The 16,645-nt window shown below is 36.2% G+C and overlaps 1 protein-coding gene across 1 annotated transcript in view; it reads right to left on the reverse strand.

The window, feature by feature from the left end:
* CTNNA2 (catenin alpha 2) overlaps positions 1-16,645 on the reverse strand; it is a 1,514,496-nt gene that overhangs the window by 106,568 nt on the left and 1,391,283 nt on the right. Inside the window, 1 exon segment of the mRNA XM_074285480.1 lies at positions 5,614-5,765. Within this exon segment, the coding sequence (XP_074141581.1) occupies positions 5,614-5,765 (152 nt within the window).

A 16,645-nucleotide genomic window follows, 5' to 3' on the forward strand; every position in this document is an offset into this window, starting at 1 on the left:
ACTTGACATTGCTTTTCATAAGTCAGTCAAACATGACTTAGGAAACCTTATTAACATGTCAATATCACTTTCACAGTGAACCCCCTTTTTCATGAATCCAATACAACATGACTTAAGACAACCTCTCTTCTATTTCTGAGAGACTGGAATCAGAAAGTGTGAACTTGTCTTAGAGAAAAAGGAGGGGTGAGGAGAAAACAGGACAGGAGAGAAGAGGGCAGGAGGTTATGGGAGGAGAGAAAAGCAAAGAAGCAGAGAGGAAAAGGAAAGAGAAGGGGAAGGGAGAGGAAGGAAAAAAAGGAGAGAAGAAGGAAGAGGAGGGGAGAGAGACCAAATATTTATATCGTCCCTACTACATGAAAGACACTGTGATAAGAATTTTCCAAATATTATTTTATTTGATCCTCATGACAACTTTGGGAGTAATATACTTTGGGAAAATATATATATATATATATATATATATATATAAAGAGAGAGAGAGAGAGAGAGAGAGAGAGAGAGAGAGAGAGAGAGAGAGATGTCTATTGTGCAGCCCAAGCAGACAGAGGTTGAATGATGTGCACAGAGTCACACAATTAATACGTGTCTACTTTTGAACCCAGATCTTCCTGACTCAATTCCCTGAGTATTTATCCACTGAAAGACCTAATTGCCTAAGGACAGATGGGTAATTTTATTGGCTTAGTAAACTTTTTATAAGGAAGAGATCACCTCCTTTACCCCAATTTATAACTCCTTGTCAAATAGAAATGGATCAAATTTACATAGCACTTTAGATAAATTGTATTATTAGATTCTTAAAATCAACCCATGAAAAAAATAATATTATTATCACCATTTTGCATATCAGCAAGTAAAGCTGATGTGACTTGCTAAGGACAAAGACAATTTATGTTTTTTAAGGTAGGATTTGAACACAATTATTACTGACTCCAATACTATCCATTTAAGTTCATATATTCCAGGAAACTCGAAAATTAAAATTTGTAGAGAACATGCTGTTTTAAATTGGAAGAGTGAGTCTTTTCATGTGCCCTTGATTAGTCACTTTTCAATTATGTCCAATTCTTTATAATTCCATTTGGGAATTTCTGGGCAAAAATCCTGGAGTGGTTTGGTATTTCTTCCTCCATTTCATTTTACAGATGAGGAAACTGAGGTCAATGGAGTGAAGTGACTTGCCAGAGTTAGTCAACTAGTAGTGTCGGACGCCATATTTCAGCTCAGGTCTTCCTGATTCCAGGTCCATTTCTCTATCCACTGCAACACCAAGTTTTTCCCACATGGGAATTCCCAATCAGTGAAAATACATGTTTTAAGGGAAGCTAAATGGCACAGTGGATAGACAGAGTACTGTCCCTGAAGTCAAGAGGACCTGAGTTCAAATCTAGCTTCAGATTAATTAACACTAATTGTATGACCTGGACAAGTCACCTAACTCCAAATGCCTTACCAAAACTAAATAAATAAATAGATAAATAAAATACCTACTTTATCCCTGTATTGTAGCACTGATTAGTTGTGGGGATTTTGTAGAACAATTTTTTTCTCTAGTTTAGTTGGACTAGGTGACCAGTGAGTGAGGTCTTTTCCTATTCTGACGTTTTATGGTTGTATTAGAGCAAAACATAGAGAACAATTACCAATTAACTTGGAAATGAGCATTCTTCACGCTAACTTTAGCACTTTAGGCCCAGGGTATTCTACCGTGGTATTCTATGATTTCTGTGGTGCTTGGGAGTACACACACACACACACACACACACACACACACATGTGTGTGTGTGTACATTAGCACATATATGTATGTGTGCACATGAACACATACACTGATGAGGATCATTACATTCTCAGCTGGCCTGAGATTAAGTTGGTAAAGATGGTGATGGCTCTGACAGAATGCTGTTTATTTCCCTAGATGTACTCTGGGCTTTTCCACAATACAAACTCAAATGCTGCAAAACAGCACAGAATGCTATGATTTCAGCAATTTTCCACAAAGACACTCTATCCATTCCTACAAATTCCAATTTTCAGCTGAAGAGCTGTCCGGAGATTTGCTTAACCCCTTGAATGGCTGCTAGCTGGGAAGGAGCCAAGGTCTCTGAGGGCTACAGAAGGTCATTCTCCACTCACTGTTGTATTTTGTTCTTAACGACCCTGTTCAAGAGGAGGAAAGTGGTAAATAGAACACCAGTCTAAGAATCCTCACTTTTTTCATGGAGGATAAGATACAGACTGTATAAGAACTAGATGACCACATCTGATTTGGAAAACAGGTAAATGGAGAGAGCATAGGAAGCATGAGTCTTACCCCTCAGCCGGCTCTGCTATTAACACAGTGCAGAATGGGACGAGAAGCTTCCCACCATGAGTGTCAGTCTCTTCATCAGTAACATGAACACTCAGAGACCAATTTTCTTTTTTCCAATATAATAAAAATGATGATTTTTCTTAAAGTTAATTTACAGTTTGAATGCAATACAAATCAAACTATTAACATAATATATTCTGAAACTCAATAAAACAATAACAAAAGTCATTTGAAGAAATGAGCAAGTCATTCTAGATCTGTTTTCCATTATGCAATATATGGAAAGTTATCACATAATCTAGAGATAAAAAAGAGCTCAGCAGTTACTTATTTCAACTCATATTGGGAAGAACTCCATACCATAATATAATATACTATGCTGGGAGGATAACACAAGACAGTGGTCAAGGATCAGAATTCATAGCTTAGAAGTTCATATTGGTATCTGGCTCATATATTACTTTACCAATAATAATGGGGTGAGATAGATAATATATTTTTTATCCCCATTCACAGATAAAGAAACCGAGGTCTAACAGACCATTGGAGGCCATCTAATTTAATCCCTTCATTTGGAGAGGAGGAGAACGAGATTCAGGTAACAATGGTGTAAACACTTTATGGGTAAAGTTTCTGCCGCACAGTATCTCATAGAGAGTAGGTGATTAACAATACTTATTCATTGGCTAATTGAGTGATCTATCCAAAGTTTCCCACATAGTATGTGCAGAGCCAGGATTACTATTGAGGTTCATAAAAATTATATATATATATATATATATATATATATATATATATATATATATATATATATATATATATATATATATATTAAGAGTCCCAATACATAACTAGTTGAGCTAAGAGTTAGGAAGACCTGAGTTTCAATTCCACCTAAGAAATTTTTGAGGTATATGACTCTGGAGAAGGCACTTAGCTTTAGTTTGTCTTAGTATTCTCATCTGTAAAATGAAAATAGTAGTACCCACTTTCCAGGGTTGTTGTAAGGATCAAATAAATAATATTTGTGAATGCTTATATGTGACTATGTCTAGTAGGTACTGCATAAATGTTGACTATTACCACTCCTCCTCCTACCACCACCATTACTACCACTTCTACTCTTACTACTGTTACTACTAGTGATGCTATTACTACAAATAATAGTAATATAGTAGTAATAGTAGTCTACTCCTCCTACCATCACTACAATTCCCTCATTTGAGAGATAAGAACTAAGGTCCAATTTAAATGCCTTCTAAAGTCACAAGACAAGATCAGACAAAATCGTTTGATTCCAACTGGTACAAAGTACTTCCCACAAAGGCATTAAGAGTAGTAATCAAAGGGGGAGGCTGGATTGGGGCAAAAAAAGGGAAAAATGAAAATGTGGGAACTGAGGACAGACTTTCCCAGAACCAATTTCACTCAGGGCTGGCCCTGATTCTAGCACCAGAGAATTTATAATCAGCCCTGTGTGACCTCTTAGGCAATGGGTACTGATTGAAATGTGAGGTCAAATTTCACAATTTTCCTATTTCCCTTCCATATTTCTGTTTCTTCTGTGTGACTCTATTATCTTGATGATGAATAATAGTCATTGATTTGCTGACTTTGCCTCCTTCTTCCTCCTATCCTCCACAAAATAAATAGATGAGTGAATGAACAAATGAATGAATGAATAAAAAATAAATATAGTTAAAGTCCCATTAGAAAAACTGAGATTGGGAATGGATGTCCTTAAGTCACAATGTGATATATTTCTGTGTAAAAGTAAAGATTTTATCCCACTGAGAACCTCACCACAGGCATCACAAGACCTGGGTCATCATTCTATAACAAGTATCTGCAGGTCCTTAAGTAGCTGAAGAAGGCTTTTATATTTAGCAGCCTCAGTTTTCTTGTCTATCAAATGGGTCTAATAATGTCATCTCTGTCTACCTCACATGATTTAATATGGCCATAAGAATGAATTAAGGGATGAATGAATGAATTTTAAAAACATGACTTTGCTATGGGTTATATATGCTGGGGACACATAAAGATAATTAGTGGGCATTTCCATAGTCCTTTAAGATTTATAAAGTGTTTTGCCCACATTATTATAACTTATCAAAATCTTTCAACAAACCTGTGAAGTATTAGTATTTTTTTAAAAACAGATGAGGCTCAAGGAATTTATTTAATTATGGCTATATAGTTAATATGTCAGAAATAGTACTTGAATCTAGTTCTCCACTGACTGAGCATATTGATCTTGAAATAAGAAGACCCTCAGAAGTTATCTAGTTCAAACTCTTCATTTACAGATGAGGAAACAGAGGCACAGAGTGACTAAGTGATTGCTTTACACAGGAATAAATGACACAGAGTCATGATTTGAATCCAGGTCCCTTAACTCTCAATGAATCTCCTTTTTACTGTGCTATAGCCCATAGCATTTCTACTATTGCATGTTATCTTTCCCTAGATAAGGACTAGAGGAAGTATAGTGAAATAGGTGAATACTTGGAATCATTAGACCTGGATTCAATTTTTACTTCAGACACAATTTAAGGACTCTACATAAGTCACAATCTCTTTGCCTGAGAAGGCCCATCAGTAAAATGAGGAAACTGGACTCCAAGACTCCATGGTCCTTTAAACTCTAAATCTATGATCCTCCCACTTAGTTATTGCTGCAATGTATTCCAAATGCCTTTGAAAGGTGAAATATGCTGTTTAGGTGTAAAGTATTAGGACACACAGAGCCCAGTGTTCCTGAATGGAAAACAGAGATTGCCTAGAGTCTTACAAAGACTCTTTATCCAAAAGATATATTTGGTAGAGTCCAGAAGTGAGGAAAAGAAAGGGGAATCCCATCAGAAAACCCTCACTATACTCAGAAAAAAATTTCTAATTCTATGGAGATTTTGGGGAAAGTAGCAAAGCAGGTGAAAACAATAAAGGGGCACCTCTCTGTCCCAACTTGATAGAAGCAAAAAAGGGCTATGAAGGAATATAGCAGAAGAGACCAGGAGGAGAGATCACTTGAAAACACTCAGGAATGCAAAGTACCATTTTCCCACTAAGCACGTAACCTGTGGCACCTCTGTTTTTCCTACTCATTGGATAGTAGCTAAAGACCATTGTCGATGGTAAATGTGGGAAACTCTCCAGCTGGCATTCCTTTCCAAATACACACAATCAAAAAGGTTAAAAAGTTTAACTAAAAAGTGGGTTAACCCTTCCCGTCCTAAATAGGGCTAATTGCTTTCTGTTCATTTTCATCTCTGTTCTCCCAGCTGCTTACATACCCGAATCATGAGAACAGCTTTCCTGATGTCTCGAACTCCATCATACACCAGACGAGAAGCATCAATGAACTCGTTCTCCTCAAAGGGCTGAGGCACATTGGCACTCAAAGCTTCAATGGCCACCTCCACTTGTTCCGCAAAACGAGGCATAACTGGATGGAAACCAAACAAACAACGGAAAGCAATGAGATTATAGATTTTCCTTTCTGCATGGATTCCAATATCCTGCACAGAAGAAGCAAAACCTTAGAGAGTCTTGACTTTAACACAAAGAGGGAAATACAGGGTCAAAGCTGCCAGGTCTGGAAGTTTGCAATCTGACTCATTCTTCAGAATTATTTTTGAAAACATGTATTAGCAAGAACTCCAAGCAAAGGTGGTCTGATGAGTTCAATGAGTTCACATCAGGGATACCAAGGACAACCTTGTCAAAACCAAACAAAAAAGTCTCTATTTAGTCTTAAATTCAACTATTAGGGATCCATTTCTTGATTGTCATCACCAAAAGAATGATTGTATGTTACTAGATAAGGCAAATAAATAATCACAAGACATCTTTAATACTTTAGCATGAATGAATGCATAGGCTCCTTTGCTGGTTGCAAGCTTGGATCAGGTTAAAAAAAAAAAAAAAAAAAAGAACAACCACCACAAAGAAATTGTAGGAACTAGTTATTGAGATAGATGACTAGAGGAAATCATCTTAGGAAGAAAGGAGAGGCAAAACACAATCAAGATTCCATATCCTTTGCAATTTTGCTAGAAGAATAAGCCTATCTTGAATTTAGACAGGTTTCTACAATCTCATATCTATTTTATTTAAAAGCAAACACCATTTCTGCAGGTCTGTCTCGTTCTTCCTTCTACTTTGACCTATCCCTACCCACTACCATTAGTTTCTTCAAAACTAAGCAATGGTTATTTCATATCTAATTTATATGTGTGTATCCATTTAGGTACATGGTCTCCCTTTTTAGAATTTAGCTCCTTGAGAGTGGGAATGGCTTCTTCTTTGTGTTTGTACCCCTGAAATTTAGCATAATGCCTGAGACATGGACAGTATCTGAAATTTTGTGTTGATTGATGTAGAGCTTTGCTTTTCTCCAAGAATATTTGCTTATGAATTTTGGATCTGAAATATTTTCCCATCAAATCTACCCCTTTCTTTAAAAGAAATGCCTCCTCAGAAACACCTAAACATTTCTATCACTTAGGTGTTATTTTAAACCAATCAATTCTTAGAGCAAATGGAATCCTTGAGGCATCCATTTATTTACAAGGACAATGAAATGGAAACATCACTCATCTGTTTCTATTTCTGAGCTCTCTAGGATGATTCATCTTTATCCTCTCACCTATCCCTCCTTTGAACACTTTAACATTCATTCTCTGCTACAGGGAGAAAACTACGATAGCTTTAACTCCACTCACTAGAATAGAGTCTTGTAGAGAAATGACTCATTTCTGAATCCATTTCTTCCCACAAAAATCCACAAATGGGGTCAGAGAAGGAGAATTGTGCTCTTTAATGGGCAGAGGGATCATGCTTCTTAGTTCTGGCTGACAGAGTGCAAATGAAGCACTGCCTTGCCCTTGAGTGGAGTAAAGATGATCAGAGCAAAGGTCTATACTAAATGTGTTCTCTTGTTTTGGCTTTGCTTAGAGGGAAATTCCAAAGAAGGGGAGAAAGAGGAAATTTGCTTTTGTTCTTGTGAATCAGAAAAAGCCAATTACTAAAACTGGAGAATGAAACTTAGACAAACTTTATTTAGGCACATCATTAGAAAATGACCCCATTTCATGACCCTAGTCTAAGGCTTGGAGCATATTCCATGACAAGACTCCTTTTAATTTAAAATGAACATCATTGGAAAATTATTTTTGTGTTCTTTTTTATCCTTCATGTTGATACTACATGATAGTATCTTTCCAGTTCCAGTTGGTCCTAGTCAGTAGTCTCCAACTCCTGACCAATGGTAGTTATTTGTTCTTTGTTCTGGTAGAGCACCATGATATCAGGGAGGTAATTCCATGAGATGCAAGTGAATTGGATTGAAGTGAGGGAGGGCTGGGCAAAGTTACCAGCTTCACTTTCTCCTCCAAGGTTATCTTTCTTCTTTAGAGCCATTTGGGTTCAGTAGCAAAATATTGATCAGGATGACTGGAAATAGCCCTGGATGGTGTGAGAAATTTTGATTCTTTTAAGCTAAATTCATTTACAGGTCTCAGTGAATAAGGCTAGGTAAGAAATGAGGCAGAGAATGGCCTCTTTTACCTAGTCAAACAAAGAAAAAAAAATAATCAAAAGGAGAAGAACCTTAGGATTTCTAGCCAAAATACAAACAATTGTTATTTACATTCATTCGGAGGAGAGAATTAGAACCCAAATAGTGAACAAGTCAGAGTGACTTGGGTTTAAAGCATGGTCCTAGTTCATAAGCTCCAAGATATCTTTTGAGGTTTCAGACCAGGCCCATACACCAGTCATCATATGTTACCAATGGATCCAGATGTCTCTGGAGGGGAAAGTGAGACAGGTGACCTCCCTCACTTAAATCCAATTAGCTTGCATATTAGAGCAGCACGTCCCTGATGTCATGGTGCTCTTTGAGAATGAAGGACAAATGGCAATAACAATAACCACAGCAGCATGGTAGTAAGAAAGAATGATGGAGTAATCAAATATCCAGGCTTGGAGACAAAATTACTTGGTTCAAATCATGGTTATGACACTGCTTTGTTGCATGACATTATGAAAATCATGTAATATCTCTGGGGCTCAGAGTTCTTGTAAAGGGCTAAAACTCTGAGTTGATGCACTGAGGTGGGACAACTGAGCACTTATGACTAATTATCGATTGGACAATACTCTATTAGAATATGCTTGGAAAATGGCCCTTCCCACTATTCTGTGCTGGTTCAATCATTTGGTGTATACAGAGAATTGTAGGAGGAACTAGGGGGTGGAGGAAGACTAGCCAGAGCCACTTTGAAGGTAGATGAAGAGGAAAGGTCCTGGAGATTCTGCATCCATCCCCTTCACTTCTACCCCTAAAGACCAAGAATAAAGACCAAGGACTTTTGCTTATCCTGACTCCGGCTGATTCTAAGGTATCCAGAGTGCTAACTCGAGCTTCACAGGTTCTCATATATAAAATGGGGATATCTCTAATCTCTGTCTCAATATATTGATATACAGCAATAATATATATAAACAACTACATAAAACTTGAATTGCAATAAAGCAATAGGAACTAAATCTGTGATTTCATTGAGATGCTGAACTCCCAGGTGGGTTAACTCCCTCTACTAATGCAGATATACATCTTCCCTTTAACTTACAAAGTTCTAGGGAGTTTTCTAGAGCAGGGGTTTTGAACATGTGGCTCACAATACTTTCGAATATGACTCAAATTAGATTAAAATCCTATTTGATTTTAATGTGTTGTGGTACTAATTTAAATATATGTGTATATGCCTACATATAGAAATGTAAACAACATAACAAAACTATTTATTCATTTAAATATATAAATACACATTTATATATTTATTACTTAATTTATATATTCATCTATATCTATATACATATATATGGTTTCCTAAAGCAATATATATATTATATATATATATATATATATATATATACATATATATATATATATATTAATTATATATAGTCTTTAGGGATCATAATGGATGATTTAGTGGCCCCCATTTCTAATTGTGTTTAATACCATTGGTATAGAGTATTGATAGGTTATGTCTTATTCCAGGATCACACAGCCAATGCGCCAGAGAAATGACTGTAACTTGGGTCTTTCCAGAATCAAGCTTGGCTCTATCCATTCTCCAAAGTGCAATATATTGGCAATTTATCATAATTTTATCAATAATAGTGATAATTGATATCATTAAAATTATTATTATTATTATTATTATTATTATTATTATTATTATTATTTATACTGAGCAAATGACTTCCCTTCTCCAAGGTTTCCTTTAAAGGATCAAAATTAGAGTTCTTGGGTCTCTTTCCAACACTGAATCTACTATGATCCTATGAGTCTTTTACAATATATCAATAAAAGGAGCAATAGACATCCAGAGCACTTCACATCTATGAGATGGGGATAATAACACTTTTTCTGCCTGATATCCCATGGCTGTCATGAGGATGAAAGATGAGTATTTTACAAGGTCTAGCCAGAAAGAGCTAATAGTCATTATGGTGACTTCTTTTCTTGATGACTCAAGGGTTTCATGATGACATTCCACTATTGTATTGGGCTGTAGCCCAGTGATGCCCTTGAGGATGTCTACTTAGACTCTCAATATCCTCAGCCTCATGTATCTAGTTTTCCTGTCTCTCTTTTTCTGCCTCTTTCCTCCCTATCAGGCTGATTGATGTCAGTGTGTATACTTCAGGCAGTACCACTAGCCATTGGGTGTTTGAATGTTTCAAATTCAGTAGATAGAAGCAGAATACCAAATGAAAAAGCTCCACCCAAGCCTTCAGTCATGGACTCTGTGACAACTATATTACCTATTGGAAATAATTTAGGACTCAGTTCCTATTCTCTGCTTTGTCCCAGGTAGCTGAGCTTTTCATTTAAGTGATATTTATATACTTGATAAATTTTCTATTGTGAAGTATATAATGGGAAGAAAGTGGATGATACTTAGATGCTGAAAAGTTATAGATTCAAATCTTACAATTTGTGCTGACTAGCTTAGGACAAAAAGCAAATCACTTCAAATTTCTGACCACGATTTCTTTATCTACAAATAACAATAATGATAATTATTAATAATTATTAACTAACAATAATGTATGTAGTATTCGGTTAGAGATCAGAGCTAGAAGTGACCTTAGAAATCCAAACTCTTTATTTTATAGTTGAAATTGAGATAACATTGAACAGAAAATGATGGAGATAATGAAGATAGCTACCATTTATAGAGTAGTTATTGTGTGCCAGGCATTATGCTATGGGCTTTACAAATAATATTCATTTTTATTTAACTCTTGAGATCTCTTTCAGTAGATGATCTGTGAATTCTTTCAGTTTCTGGTTTACTCTATGGTTCTAATATATTAGTGCAATATTCCTGGATAGTTTCTTGAAATATGATGCCTAGTTTTTTTTTTTTTGTTTGTTTTGTTTTGTTTTGTTTTTTTATTATGACTTTCAGATAGACCAGTGGTTTTAAATAATCTCTCCTTGGAAATCCCAAGCAAACTGTTACTGTTGTTTGTGCTATTTTTCCAATGAGCCATTTGACATTATTGTCTATTTTTTCATCATTTTGTTTTTCTTTGGTCTTGCTTTCTCACAAAATTCTTAGTTTCCATTTGCTCAATTCTCAGTTTAAGAGAAATGTTAGTGAGTTCTTTATTTCCTTTTACCATTTATCCAATTTTACTTTTTTAAGAGTGTTTTGTTTTCCCCGGTGAATTGTTATGCCTCTCTTTCCATTTGATTAATTCTGCTTTTTAAGGCATTCTTCTCATTGACTTTTTTGTGCTTTCTTCACCATTTGACTTAGTCTTTTTTTAAGGAGTTATTTTCTTCAGTATTTTTTTTCATCTCCTTTAATAAGTTGTTGGTTCGTTTTTCAGGATATGTTTGCATCACTTTCATGTTTCTTCCCAATGTTTTCTCTAACTTTCTTATTTGATTTTCAGTTTGTTTTTGTTTTTAGTTCTTCCATGGCCTAAGAACAATCCAGATGTTTCTTGAAGGTTTTGAATAGGAAGTTTACTTTATTATCTTCTTCTGAATGTGTGTATGATCTTCATACCATATTAGCTCTCTATAATTAAAATCCTTTTTTTATGGTTTGTTCATTTCCCAGGCTATTTCTTGACTTTTAGGTTTTAGTTAAAAGTAAGTCTCTCCTTCCATGATGGAAGGTGCACTATTGCCAGATTCAGGAGTTTTGTACAGCTGCTATCAGATAATTCTAGATATCTATAAGTTTTCAGTTCGTCCAAGGTAGTATAATCTAAAGACAAATGTTTACTTCTCTCTTGAAGTGTGCTATATTTTGCAAAAGACCATAAGCACTCTTTTCTGCCCTGAAATTGTGAGGAGGGTCCCTGCTGTGCTGTGTCCACAAGCTTTTATATGCTATTTCTCCTCCTCACCCTGGGATTGCTAACCAGGACTGAGACTTAGATTCAAGTATGGTAAAGAAACAGAGTCCCGCATCAGTGCTAGCAAAGAGATCCCTGTCATCTCCTTCTGACCCATTGTTTGACCCCTTTACCATCTGTGAGTGAGAATTTTGGGAGTCGCCATTGCTGCTGTTGTTTCATTGGCTCTCAAGGTCTGCTACTGGTTTGTTAGGGCCAGGGATAAGAGGGTTTGAACTGAGCTGGACTGTGTTTCAGTCTTATCCAAGTGTAATGGACTTTTCCAGATGACCTACTAAATTGTCTTGGGATAGAAAATTGTTTTATTTCATCTTGTTGTGGGTTCTGCTGCTCTAGAATTTGTATAGAATTATTATTTAAAGATATGGAGAGTGATAGGGGGATATCATGAGTAAGTCTACCATCTTGGCTCTACTTCTCCCACAAATGTTATCTTAGTTAATTCACCCACAATCAGGAGATACATACTGTTAATCTCTTTATTTGACAGTTAATGCAATTGAGGCAAACTCTGTTTAACTTGACCCCCAGCAGATCAGTTCCCCCCTTTTTCCCAAACAGTTTCCTATTTTCTAAAATGAAAATCATAAAAAGTACTTACTTTTTTTTAGGATTTTTCTGAGGAAAGCGTTATAGAAAGCACTCCATGAATGCTAGTCATTATTATGGTATTGCTATCGTCAGTCATGTCCTACTCGTCCTGACCCATTTGGGGTTTTCTAGGCAAAGACACTAAAATGGCTTGCCCTTTTCTTCTCCAGCTCATTTTACAGATGTATGAGTGAGGCAAACAGGATGCAGCAACATGTGCAGTCACCCAGCTAGTATCTGAGGGTAGATTTGAACTCAGAAAGATGAATCTTCCTGACTTCAGGATTGGCACTTTCTCCACTGTGGCACCTAGTTATTGAGTTATTATTATAGCACATGAAAAGGTCATAAAAAAGGTTTCTTATGGACTTGGGCTTAAATCTTGCCTTTGCTGTTTACTACATTATGGATCAGATAAGCAGGTTGGACTAGGTAGCCTCAAGGTCCCGCTGAGTGCAAGGTTCCCACTGAATATTGTCCTTCACCCCCTCAATGCTCTCAATTCTACTGCCCCCTATCCTCTATTCTGGACACAAAAGATGGAAGGTTGTCTTCTGCAATGACTATGGCTCCTTGCCTCTATACTGCCCTAAATATATCCTCATTTTGAACAAAATCTAGGAAACATCATGCTTCCCTTGGCAAACACGTTCCTCTCGGTGCTTGAGAAAATTCAGAGAGATGTTGGCAGTTCAGATGATCAGTGAAAACAGCAGAATTGATTGAATGAGCACATATTGCTTTACAAGAGATTTATCAGAATATGCAAACACAAAGAGTATCTTAGGGATTCAGCCATGTGGGAAATTCCTCTCCCAATGTTTATTGTCGGTTCATGTTCTACTTCCTATAGAAAATCTTTCCTCATCCCCTTAGCAGCTGGTGAGCTTCTTTCTCCTTCCATATTCCCTTATGATTATTTTGTACAAACTAGGATTATAATATATGCTTAGTTTATACAAAATAATATATGTCCAGGTGTCTCTTCCAGGAGAATTAAAGCTTCTTGAGGGGAAGAGCTATTTCCTTTTTGCTTTTCTATCCCAATGGTTTGGAAGAGAGCAAATGACTTAAAAATCTTGTATTGATTGACTGACAACTGTTGGAAAATATTTGAGGCACATGAAAGTAAAGGGACTTGTCCAGGATCATAAAGCTTATGAGTATCAGAACCTAAATGTGAGCCCAGATCTTAATTTAAATCCAACAAATATTTAGTGATAGTTATTTGTCAAGCATTATAACAGAAATTATTATTATTTTTTCCCCTGAGGCTGGGGTTAAGTGACTTGCCCAGGGTCACACAGCTAGGAAGTGTTAAGTGTCTGAGACCAGATTTGAACTTGGGTCCTCCTGAATTCAAGGCTGGTGCTCTATCCACTGCGCCCCCTAGCTGCCCCATTATAACAGAAATTAGAACAGATTAAGAAAGATTAAATGGAAATAGATTGTATCCTTCAGGAGTTTTCAATCTGTTGAAAGAAATAACATACTCAAGAATAAGCACATCTACAATACATCTAGATTATTAATCTAGATACAATATCTAGATTAAATACATCAAATTTTCTAACGGTTTATAAAGTAGTTTGATTCCAGATGCTCAATGTTTAAAGGTGACCATGGAAGATCTGTAGGATGGCTCAGCATAGGATGGTGCTGGGGAATCTAAGAGGCAAATTTGAGGAGATAGACAATTCCAGACATCAGGAAATACTTGTCTAAAAAGTCCACAAGGCAAACAATCTTTTCAGGAACAGCAAGTGAGCCAATTTGACTGAAATAATAAGTGCATTATGAGGGAAAAGATGAAATCAATCTTGAAATTTAATTTGGAGGCAGACTGTGAAAGACTTTAAATATCAAACAAGAGTTTGAATTTTATGTTAGAGGCAACAGGAAGCTACTGAAGCTTTTTATGTTTGTTTGTTTGGGGAGTCCCATCCTTGAGGAATGTCAGTATCTCACCAGTTTGCAGGATGGTTCTAGGGAGAGAAGGCATTGAGAACCTATGATCCTATGACCTTATGACCATCATTACCATTAAATGATTAGCTGAATGCTTGCAAAGTGTTTTCTGATCCTATTTAATTACTTCACTAAACAAAAAAAAGAAAAATATTATCTGATTCTTGCCCCCCCCAATAGACTTTGAAACAGGATTTGTTATTTATGTTGAAAAGCAGGTAGGTTGTACAGTGGATAAAGTGCTGTGTTGTAGTCAAGAATACCAGGGTTCAAATCTAGCCTCAAACACATCCTAGCCGTGTGACCTTGGGCAAAGCACTTAATTCCATTTGCCTTATTTTTCTCATCTGCAAAATGAGCTGGAGAAGGAAATGTTAAATTCCTCTTGTATCTTTGCTAAGAAAACCCTAAATGGGATAATGAAGAATTGATCACACAACAACAAAATAATCAAGAAATATAACATAAGATGTGCATACATATTGTAGTTAATGTCTCTAATAGCCTCATATTCATGACGCAAATGATATTTAATATATTGAGATCAAGCCCCAGGAGAGATAAAAAGTCATAAATATAACCAAACTAAGAAGGAACCTCAGAATATACTGAATCCAACCTAATTTCACAGGGTCAGATAGATTAAGTGATTTGCCAGGGATAACATGAGTATTACTTATCAGACAGAAGAGAAAGCATGTAATGACAGAGACAGATAATAGATTTTAAAAGACACTCGACTTTGAAATAAGCAGATTTGACTGCTCAGCTTGGCTGTGTCACAAATTTGCTTTGAGACCTTAGATAAGTATCTTCTTATTTCTGAGTCTCTGTTATCGCTTTCTAAAGTAAAGGAGTAGCTTTGTTTCTAATGCAAAGGATAGAATTAAGAAAGATTTAAAAAAATGGATAGGATTCTTGTTCAGGCCAGGGTTGAGTTAAGGGTACAACTATAGGATTTTTGGATGATATAATACAGTCCTTTGTTCTTCTCTTTGCTTTCTTATTCTGTGACCTGAGTTACCCTCATGCATTTAGAATTTTCAAGTCCTTAATATCAGCTAGTCCAGGAGGTTCTGCCCTTACTCCTCAGACTCCTAATCCTTTGGTTTACCATGGTGTGCATCCTTCTCTCACTTCTACTAATGACATATTACTCCCATATTTCACAGATTTGGGTTTCACTGGATGTGGATATTCTCTTCACCAACATAAAATAAGAGTCCTCTCTGTCTTAGTTGATGGCTTTCATATTAGCTCATATGCTCTTTGCACACTAGACATCCCACCACTAGGCCTCTTACTCAAAGTTCCGATCTGATTGGATTTCTCTGATTCTTTGAAAGAATCCTTGGCCATATTTATACTACAATGAGAAACTAGAGGGGGATTTGAGTGAATTTGTAGGGCACTTAATAGGCACAGTGGATAGAGTACAAATCCTGGAGTCAAGAAGACCCATTTTCATAAATTCAAATCTGGTCTTCTACACTTATTAGTCGTGAGTCTGGGCAAGTCACTTAAACCTGTTTTCCTTAATTTTCTCACCTGTATAAAGAGTTAGAGAATAACACAGACAACCATTTCAGTATCTTTTCCAAGAAAACCCCAAATGGGGTCATAAAGAGATGGACATGATTGAAATGACTGAACAACAATAACACTGGGACACATACAGTCCTGTATGTAAATGCGAAAATAAGTGAAGCTTGATCATTTGGAGAAATATGCTCATTTTTCTATCTAAGGTAATGTACCTCAACCCAGAAAAACCTGAACACATGAAAAGCAAGATTGCATTGTTATAGTCTTTAAAGTACTTCCCGTAGACAACTGCTATAGTCCCGCTAATTAGGACAAGGCTCAGCCTTGCATTCACGATTCACACATTATATATTAACACTATCTCTGATATGGAATTATAAAAATAACAACTTCCATCTGTATTTCTGAAATGCATCCAAAAATGCAAATAGTATTCATTTTACCATTGCTCATTGGCTGAGCTAGTTCCCATCTTGTTTATTTTTAGCCAGGAATAATTAATAATAATAATTAAACAACAACAACAACAATAATAATAATCTACAATAACAGCATTAAAGATAATATGGTTTAATGGTTAGAGAGGTGGCCTTGGAGCCTGGAGTTAGGTTCTGCCTCAAACACAGACTGTGTGATCTTTTGCAAGTTATTTTATCCCTCAGCATCATGGCTGACAACTCAGTAAAACTATATGTTATAAAGTTCCACAAAACAAGATGGGGAATTTCCCTCTTCCATGAATAAACTCTGCCAACAAAATCTGAGGTA

Source organism: Sminthopsis crassicaudata, chromosome 2 (assembly GCF_048593235.1).
Source record: "Sminthopsis crassicaudata isolate SCR6 chromosome 2, ASM4859323v1, whole genome shotgun sequence".
Lineage (NCBI taxonomy): Eukaryota > Metazoa > Chordata > Mammalia > Dasyuromorphia > Dasyuridae > Sminthopsis > Sminthopsis crassicaudata.